At 39.5% G+C, this 10,252-nt stretch overlaps 1 protein-coding gene across 5 annotated transcripts in view; it reads left to right on the top strand.

Moving 5' to 3' along the window:
• The window catches only part of znf423 (zinc finger protein 423), a 219,171-nt gene that overhangs the window by 31,643 nt on the left and 177,276 nt on the right, over positions 1-10,252 (top strand). For 4 of the 5 annotated variants that reach the window (XM_015049204.1, XM_015049203.1, XM_015049207.1 and 1 more), the window contains exon 2: positions 4,457-4,519. The exons of the other annotated variant lie outside the window; for it this stretch is intronic. In XM_015049204.1, the coding sequence (XP_014904690.1) occupies positions 4,457-4,519 (63 nt within the window). The remainder of the gene's footprint in view (positions 1-4,456; positions 4,520-10,252) is intronic. 5 annotated transcript variants of the gene reach the window in all.

Genomic DNA, 10,252 nt, shown 5'->3' with positions numbered 1-10,252 from the left:
TTAAACAATAAATGTTTATCGTTCAAACATAGAAACTAGTTTGTTTTTAAATTGAGTTCACTTATTTTAACATTTTAAGTTGAACCACCTCCAGCTGAAACTACAAGGAAGACAAGAAGGGATCCACCTTGTTCTTTAGTGGCCTAGTCAAAACCCAGATGTCAATCCGATAGAGAATTTGTGGGAGGACTTCAAAAGAGCTGATCAACCTGAACTTTAGCAGTTTAGCAGGAAGAATGGAAGAAACCTACTAAATACAGACTAGAAAAAGGTGAATATTTATGCTACTTATTTTACTTTAAGTACTCTTATTTAGTTGTCATTATTTTTGTATAAAGCATGAAATAATATTCAGTTATTTTTCAATAAGTGTTAATATATCAATGTTTGATCTGAGCTCTGAAAGGGGAAGTAATTTATTTGCATTAAAACAACAAAACTTGATCTTGTTTTCATCATTAGAAGCTAAAAATCTTTTTCTGTACTGTGGAAAAGATTCGGATACCTTAATTCACTTTGACATTAAATATTGTTTATTTGTGAAAATAAAAAGCCAGATTTTGTTGATAGTGCTTGAGTTACAAAAGCAACAAAACGGTAAAACATCCAAGGTGGAGAGTAGTTTTTCTAACTAGTTAGGAAGCATCCAGAGGTGTAACATCTGCATCAAGCCGGGAGCTTTTTTCAGCATTTTCCATACAGATTTAATGAAACATGCTTCATGTTCTGTCTTCTGTGTAAATCAGTGTCTTCTTTCATGCAATGACGGCATTTTATCTGCAGAAAATCCTCGTCCTGCTGTGCCAAAAAGTCCAGAGATTTCTTGATTTAATGTGAGAAAACTCTCTGGACATCACTCCTACGTGCAACTAAAAACGGAAATCTATTAATTGACCCGTTTCTGCAGGTGTTCAGGAGGAAATGAAAGGAGTGGAGTATAAATGTGTTGCTTTTGGTGTAAAAATCAGAGTTACTGGTGTTGTTGGGTTGTTAATTGTTTTCTTTTGCCAGTTTTAAATTTCCAAAGGAAGGATTTCTTCTTGTTAGTGTAAAGATATTAATTGGACTTTTTTCTTTATACCTCTCCCACTCATTCTTCCTCTCAGATGTTAATAATCAGATGCAGATTTCTGCTCCCTCATTTTCCCTCCCTGCACATAGTTGCACATGTGCTGCACAAACTAACGGTTCACGATGTGCGAGTCTCCAAGGACGACACAGAGTCTAAATAAAGCTGTGTGTGTGTGTGTGTGTGTGTGTGTGTGCTTGGCTAATGAAACACATGTTATTCCCTACAGCCTCATCAGGAAAAACGGGCTTTTATCGGATCCAAAGTTACTCTTCCAATCGCAGCATTTTATTTAAAAAAAATCCTAAATCTTCTTTTTGTTATAGATGCTTCAGTCTGACATTTGCAGCTTTTCTTTGATCTTTAGGTTTGGTAATCAGTCCAGGTCAGGCAGACAGCAATCCGATCCAGGATTTGTACAGAACTTGATGTTGATTTCTTTTAAATTGATTTTTGGCTGATTTTACTTTGAAAATTTAAGCCAGAGGAAAAGTTTCATTTTGACATTTTTCAGAAATTTTCTATAAAAAAAATAAATTTCTAACCCTCAAAAGGTGAAAATTTTCAAGGTACAAACTCAGAAAATTTCAGATTAATCTCAGAAATTTTCTAGAATAAAACCTCTGAATTCAAAAGTTGAAAATTTTCGACTTCTGGAAATGTGACAGTTTTTTTTCTTTTCAAGCTCAGAAAGAAGTTTTTGCTCTAGAAAATTTCTGAGATTAATTTAGAAATTTCAGGGTTCTTTTGGCAGAAATTGATTCCTTTTTTTTTTTTTTGCTATCTACACTGGCATAATATCATAATATTGTCACAGACTGTATATAAATACAAACCTTTATGGAAATCAGCAAATTTTAGTTTTTAGATTTTGCCAGATTAATTACTGGGTCAGGCCACAGCGTTTATTTCTTCTAAGATATCTTAGTTTTGAAAAGGAGAAAATGCAAATATAAAGTTTTGTTTTGTGCAAACGTTTAGCGCTATCTGAAAGTATTACAGGAAGAGCAACATATCTTTAGCTGCAACAGGAATGCTGCCTGCTTCCTAACAGGTACTGAGTCGTTTCAGTAAAAATACTGGTTGTTCAATACAGATTTAGCAACTCTGCAGACTGATTTTGTTTTGTTTTTGTTCAAAAAAAAAAAAAAAAAACCCAATCAGAACATTTTGGCATCAGCAAATATTTAAATATAGGAAAGCAAAAATCCGGACTCAGACCTTTCCTGTCGAATCCCCAAAAATCTGATTTTGTTCTTGTTTATTAAATACATCAGAGCTGAAAATTATTTGGTCTGGATGGGATCAAATGCACTTCAGTTATAAAAGACAGAGGAAAGGCACAGATGGTTTGATGGATAAACTTGGATCACCATAGAATCATTGGAAAGAAAATCAACTACAGAAAACCAGAAATCAGCATCAGAAACAAGCTTGATCTGTACTTTAGGGGGATTCCCTTCCTTCACACACAGCTGACAGCAGCAGCCGGTCAGAGCATCATTACTCCACACAGCATGCAGCCAGAAAGCATCGCTCTCCGTAAAAACCTGCAACTCATCCAGGATTGTATTTATTTATCCAGAAAGTTACAGCCACTTGTTAAAAAGCATATAGGGAGCTAATCAGACGTTTCTCCTGACAGAAGTGGAGTTCAGCTCCTGCTGCAGAGTTTATCTTTACGAAGGAACAATCGGCTGATTTATAACTTCTTGTTTTGATCCAAGTTCTTGGCTCGGCTCTGATGCGAGGTCGGCGGCGGTCCGGGGGGAGTTGTTGCGGACATGGAGGGAGGTGTTGCTGTTCTGGGAGCGGAGGGAGGGCGGAGGTCAGCGGTGGGAGCGGGAGCAGAGTGGAGGATTTTCAGGGATCAGAAGCGGCCGTGCGTAAGCGGGGAGAGGTGCGACGCTGCGTGCTGGGGAAAGGGGGAAGAGGAAATCCCATTGTGTGCTGACTCCGCCCGTTTCCTGTTTGTGTGCCAGCTGTGCTTCCCTTCTTCCCGTCGTACCCAGGAAGTTGGTATCACATTCCTGTGATCGGCTCAGCGTGTGAACGTGTCGCAGAGATCCCACGATATCAGAGTTGTCAGCTGGCTCGTTAAACTGTATCCAGATTATATTTCCTATATTTATTGTGTTTTATTTGTTTTTAGTTTGTCATCAGTTTATTTTCTGAATATTTTAAACGTGAGAAAATCTTGGCGCTTCCTCAGGTTGGAGCCTCTGATGGTTCACCAGAGCCCCATCATTGGCTACGTTCACACAGACGACCCAAATCCGCCTTTTTCCCTCAAACACAAGCCATTTCCGATCTTTTCACCCCCTCAAAGAAAACTTATTTGTGTCTCTAAACAGGCCCGTTTGTTTTCATGCCCTTTGAAAACAAACAGGCATCAATCCGATTGTTTTCAAAGTGTTTGCAGTCTGGAGTGTCGGATTTTATCTGGTTTTCATGTCATTGATGTAAGACATGTGTCATAATTCTGCACCGGAAGAAGCCAGACGGTAAATCTAAACGTAAACAATGGCTGACAATTATAATTATGAAATTATGAAGAAGTCTTTTTCACTGAAGTGCGTCACGACACAATCCCGCCACTCTTGTTACCAACAGACATGGAGACAGAGCTCTGCTGTGTGGCATCAGATTTCTTCCTCAGCGCATGCGGGTCGTAAACCGTTCACACAAAAATCTTATTGCTGTTTTCTTTAATAACCAGGCAAAAAAAAAATTGTATTTCTGAAAAAAAAAAAAAAAAATAAATAAATAAATAAATATAAATATAAATATAAATATATATATATATATATATATATATATATATATATATATATATATATATATATATATATATATATATATATATATATATATATATATATATCACAATTGAGCCTCCAAACCTGCTGTGTGGACTTTAGTTTCTGTCTCTGAAGGTGGCATCTTTTCCATTTTGAGGAATAACTGTACCTGCCCGAAGAACATTAAACATGAAGAATGTTTTTATGTCTGTCGCTACATGGGGTCGGAGGGGTCACTTTACTCATGCTGCACAGTTTAGTACATGCAAATATAGTTTACAGTTTATAAACACTTTAAAGATCATTTTGCTTTGGAGCTTTAAGGAAGTCGTCCTCTTTTCAAGGTGCAACCAGGAAGTAAACAGCTGAAAGTTCTCCAAAAATAAAACTCCATGCAGTTTAAAGCTATGAATCAAACAAATCAATAAAAGCACTGACCACATGTAATGTTTCATGTTTCTGCTGAACTGTCCTGTTTAATAAAATTCATATCCTTCATGTTGGTTATTATCTTTGAAAATGCAAGTTGTTGTATGCAAGTCATAAAGTTTCCGTCTTCTTTGTGTCTCTGCTGTTTTCCCCTCAGCGGTGGAAGAAGGAGAACCGTCGGAAGGAGGAGGGACGTGGGATGAATCCGCCGTCCAGACAGGTCAGTTTTTATGACCTGAAGCACTTTAATAAACTTCCAGAGACTCTTTCTGATCCACAACAGGAGATAAACTCCTGCTGGGAAAGATTTGTGAACAAACATGAAGGATGAAGGGACTTTTGAAAAGTGTTAGATGAAGGAGATGGATGTAGAGGAGAAACGAGGAGATTTATGNAGAGNTGGAGGGAGGAGTGATAGATTTTCTCTCTGTCTGATATCTGGGGAAGAAGTTTGAGAGATGGATGGATGAGCTTTTCTTTTTTTACTTGTTCCTCAGTAAGATCTTCTCCAAGTCTGTCTGTCACTTCCTTCTTGCTTCTGCCGCCAAGTGGAAACTTGCATGCATTTATGTTTCAACATTAGCCTTTTTTTTTTACAAGGGAAAAAAATCAAAAACTCTGAATTTTTCCTCACATCTGCTTATAACCTTCTGCAGTAACAATTGCTTAAATCATATCTTCCACAAAATCACAAAAGAAGAAATGGTTGCTTAAATTTACTCAGTAATTTTTACCTGAGTGACTTTATGATGAAGTGTTGCTACTCTTATTTGACTTTCACTGACTGCAAAAGAAACTTGTTTCAACCAAACAGACACACACTGTTTTTATTAATAAGTTTATCATAAGTTTTATATTGACAGAAATTGATGTGAAAAAATAATTTTGCCTGATTTTGTTATTTATATGAATAATTTTCAGTTTGGTCTATAAAACACCAAAGTTGACCAGGGCGATACAAAACATGTTTGCATTTTTTCCACAAATTCTTTCTTAGTTAATGATAAAAATACGCAGTTTAGTTCTGCGTATTTTGAGCTCCTTTCAGAATGAGATGTTTCCAGGCGTCTTGTCACTTTAAATGCAAATGAGCTGCTGCTGGCCAGGACCCATAGCTCAACGTTTACACTCACACTGATTGCAAACAGATGCACAATTATACAACCATAAGTCTTTGAATAGCATTAGTGGAGCCTCCTGTACAACCAACAAAGATGCAGCAAATGGTTTCTGTATTGCAGGTATACAAAAAGAAAACACTTGACTTTTCCAACAGCCGTTGTACAACGAATGCAGTCGTAACACCAGCTGACCAAATGCGGTGCCGCTATGCTTAGGTTGCTAGGTAACCGACTGGGTTCTGCTTGGGTTGCTAGGTAACGGGCAGTGCCTGCTGATTTGTGATGTTACACTCTGGAGGTTTTTGAAATGGCTCATTTTCCAGACACCAACAAAGACCAAAAACATTATTTTCTGCTGAAAAATGCCAGGGTGTTTTTTTAAGAGCTTGTCCTGTTTTTAAAAGACATAGAAACCCAAATGGAAGTAAAGAATGGAAGCTTTTTTTCACCAAATATTTTTTCACTGTTGCTTGAGTAATTTCTTGGATGGCTTATTTTTACTTTTACTTGAGTAAAAATCTGTTGAAGTAGTGCTACTCTTACTTGCGTATAGTTGGGTATGCAGCTGTGTTGTTCCAGGTGTCTCCCTTACTTCAGAGGAGTTGAATCCTGCAGCGTTACCAGGCGGACATTAATGTCCACATCTGTCCTGTAGGTGCTAACAAACAGTGGAGCACACTCCCAGCCTGTTGTCATGGACACCCCGAATGTTAGCCAGCTTCATCCTCGCCTTTTGTCGCGAGTTTTTTAGCAAGTATCAACACACTTTTTCCCATATCTTGGCAGAAAAAGAACAGTTAGGTGTTTTTCTGCTCTAGTGAGTTTTCCCTGCTCTGGTTTTCAACCTATCAGGGAGCGGCGAAGCACTTCCTCTGACTGGATCCCTGCAGGGAAACGAGATACTGCTGAATGTGGTAAATATCCAGTTAGCTCCCTCTCAGCCTCTCCTGGTCCTGTCTCTCGTTCGGCTCTACGGGGGATGAAAGGGAAGGAGAGGAATCACTCCTGGGGTGTGTGTGACGTGCCAAACCCTCCATACCTGCGCTAACGCTCCTCCAGGGGCCGCCGTGCAGCCTGAAGTCTGGAGATGTGTGTGTGAGTGTGTGTGTGTGTGTGTGTTTTCAGCAGGGTGCTGACTTTGGTCCTGAGTGGTTCACTAGAAATGCTGTGTGTGTCAGTTCCTGCAGGAAGCTGAAGTCCCATGACACACACACACACACACACACACACACACACACACACACACCTATCAGAGTGTTCCTCCAATGAAAACATTCTGTCCCATATTCCCTTACTCAGCCACACTTTCCGTTTTACCGCCTGTATCTGATCCCAGCAGCTTTCTGCATCACATTTTTACCGTTTCTCTGCAAATTTCTCCCATTCTGGCTCCCCTCTCTCTCTCTTCATCTGTCTCTCTTTATCTCTCTGTCTTCCACAGCTCTAACTTCTTACTTTTCAATCATTTGCTCGTTAACTGTGTGTGCAGAAGAAGAAGTTGGGAGTGTGAATTACGTCTTATTCCCTAGATTCAACGCAACGACTCCTTTGCTCTCAGGGATGCAGTGAGAGCGACAAGATTCTGAAACTTTTACTCATCCGTCACTCTTTCTTTCTTCCTTTCTTTCTTTCTTTTTTTCTTTCTTTCTTTCTTTCTTTCTTTCTTTCTTTCTTTCTTTCTTTCTTTCTTTCTTTCTTTCTTTCTTTCTTTCTTTCTTTCTTTCTCACCCTTTCCGTCAGTCTTTCTCTGGAAAATGTGTGTTAAGTTTGGAAAGACCCACAGGAGAAAAGCAGAACTCATCCTCCCTTTTCCTCCTCCTCTCTTGGTCTTAAAGCTGCAGTATGTAACTTTTATAAAAAATATTTTCATGTATTTGTTGAAACTGTGACTTTGTCATGAGTCAGATAATCTGTGAAAAAAAATCAAGCTTCTCCCAGTGCTAATTAGAAACAACCAATCAGAGCGAAGAGGCGGGTCTTGGCGCTCCCTCTCTTGCTCCCTGCTATGCTGCAGCTAGCATAGCTTGTTGTGAATGCTACGGCTAGTTAGCATAGCCATCGATGGCAGTGCATAAACGGTATTTCTGTAATGCTACACTGCAAAAACACAAAATCTTACTGAGTATTTTTGTCTAGTGAAAATATCTTAATGCACTTTAAATAAGACAAAACTAACTTAAAAGTAACATTTCAGCAAAATATAGGAGCTTTTTTTAAGAAAATAATTCCTTAATTTTGATGAATAAGTACTTGTTCCTTTGTCAGATTATTTCACTTTTAACATGGCAACACTGTCTTGTTATTAATTAAATAACCTACTAATGAAGTAAATACTTCTTTCACAAATTTTAAGAAATAATTTACTTAAAACAAGCTCATAAATCTTGCTGAAAAGTTACTTGTAAGTTAGTTTTGTCTTATTTAAAGTGCATTAAGATATTTGCACTAGACAAAAATACTTGGTAAGATTTTGCAGCGTAGCATTACAGGAGCTCGTTCACGATGTTGATTGACAGCTCTAAGACCCGCCTCCTGGCTCTGATTGGTTGCTTTTAGTCAGAAGTGGTTCATTTCCTCAGACGGCAGCAGCACAGGGAAAAGATTGATCTTTTTACAGATTTTCTACTGTCAGAACATTGTGACAAATGTGTAAAAACACATATTTCCTACAAAAAAATGACGTACAGCCGCTTTAAGATAAGTTCGCTGAAGCTAAAGTTGCCCCACCATCGAACAGAAAACCTCTTCTTTTCTTGTTTTTTGCTCTTCTGCTTTGAAAACGCAGAAGAGACGGCCTCTTTCTTCTTTTCTCTTCTCTGAGCGGCGTTTCACTCAGACTACAGTCAGCTATCCGTTCCATGTGTTCACGCTGACACTTAAACAGCCGGTGAGTCATCGTGGAAAAGGTTTGTCAAGTCCCCAGGCTGAAATCGAGAAGCCGAGACCAACCGGATTATTGTTATTCGCTGTGTGGTGTCACACACTCGAGTGGAGCACCGAGAAGCAACTATCACATGACGGATCTGTGTCAATTTTAGAGCTGCAGCTCTCCGCTTGTCTAGTAATCCAACACTCCATCGATTATTTTGAACACTTGGAGACATATTTACAGCTCTGGATAGAAGTTTCTCCTTCTGAGTGATTATTTCTCTGTTGCTCCCTGGTGGTAAATCTGTGCCTCATTTGTAAGGAAGACGCAGTTAGCAGAGATGCAGCTTTATTCTGATTCTTTCATGCATGTTTGAGAAATCCTTTCATCTCCGTGGCAACCATTCAGCTGTTCAAAATGCCTGGGTGGACTTAGCTCCACCTTCAAGTACGTAACTCCTCCTCAAAACTGCTGTTTCCAAATCAGTTCCTTCAGACTAGCCAGCAGCAATTAGCAATCGCCTGGTGGAACTGAGTATCTGCTACTTCTCAGAGCAACACTGGTAAAAACGTTGTTAAAGGGTTAATAAAGGAGCCATGTTGTGATGACTTCCTGAAGGCGGAGTTTCAGAAAGACCAGGAGTTTTTAAAGAGACAGAAACCAAATTTCCTCCTCAGTTTTGTGTTGTTAAATTTGGATGGTTTGCTCAGACAAACCAGGCAAACTGGTTTATCTTTCCAGGTTGCCTGATTTTTTTCTCTTTCTGAGGAAAAAATAATCTGGAGAAATTGAATAAATTATAAGATATAAAGTATGACTTAAATAAATTTTATATACAGCATTTTTATAGCAACTGAAGTTAACATAGTTACTTGATTGAGCTATAAAATGATTTGAGGAGAAGTTGAAGAATTTTGATGCAATGGAAAGGGGATCTGCTCCACAGTATCATACTGCCACCGCCATGCCTGACAGGTAATTCAGTGTTTTGGGTTTTTTAGGTTTGAGAGTCACTGAGGTCAAACTGTTCAGTCTTTGTCTCATTTGTAGATAAACATTTTCTCCAGGACTTCTCCTTCCTACGCTGCACAGAGACCCGACCGGTTGTCCTCAATCATGATCACAATCACGACCTGTCCAGGTTGTTCTGCCTCCAGTCCCGTGACCCTGCACAGAATAAGAACGGCACTGGAAATGATGGATGCATCGATTTATCAGTGAGAAAACAGGGTTTGCAGGTCAGATCTCCTCTTATCAGCGAGCGTCTCGTTATGGCCGGAGCTAAAAAAACGAAAGCGGACTCTTTCCTCTCCTCCGTTCTCCTGCTTCCTCTCCCTGTCGCCCTCTTCCTCCGTCGCTGTCTCACTGCTCCCCTCTGGAGCTCCGTAATGTAGTTTTAATTTCCCCAAGGCTGCCACAGGAAAACAGTTCCTGTGTCTCTCTCTCTATGTGTGTGTGTGTGTGTGACTGAGCTCCTATTGTCTGCTTGTGTCGCTGCTTCTGCGTTTTCTTCTGTCTCTGTTTTGCACCATTTAAGCACATTCTTGTTTTTTTTTTGGTTTTTTTTGTGAGTTTATGTGAATCATAAATAGGAAAATTGCCCAGCTGTCAGCATATTTGTGTCGTGTTTGTGCTGATCTGTTTGTGGCTGGCGTTGCTGCTTCAGGTCTGCGTTTTCTTAGTGTGTTTTTATATGAATTTATTGTTCAGCCTGTGTGTTTGTGTGTCTCTGTCACTTCCTTCCATGACGTTAATGGCTCTTTCATCATCCTGTTTCCAGACATGGGTGTTGGGTGCTAACCTCCCTGAGCACATCCCGTCCCAGAGGAGAGTGTGTGTGTGTGTGTGTTTGTGTGTGTGTGTGTGTGTGTGTGTGTGTGTGTGTGTGTGTGTGTGTGTGTGTGTGTGCTCAGCTACATGCACGCATCCGAGGGTGGTCTCTGTAGATTCTGTCACGTGGGGA

This window comes from Poecilia latipinna, unplaced genomic scaffold, assembly GCF_001443285.1.
Source record: "Poecilia latipinna isolate Pla-1442-1.1 unplaced genomic scaffold, P_latipinna-1.0 Scaffold933, whole genome shotgun sequence".
Lineage (NCBI taxonomy): Eukaryota > Metazoa > Chordata > Actinopteri > Cyprinodontiformes > Poeciliidae > Poecilia > Poecilia latipinna.
Note: the sequence above shows the minus strand (reverse complement) of the source record. Positions and strands in the feature narration are given on the sequence as shown.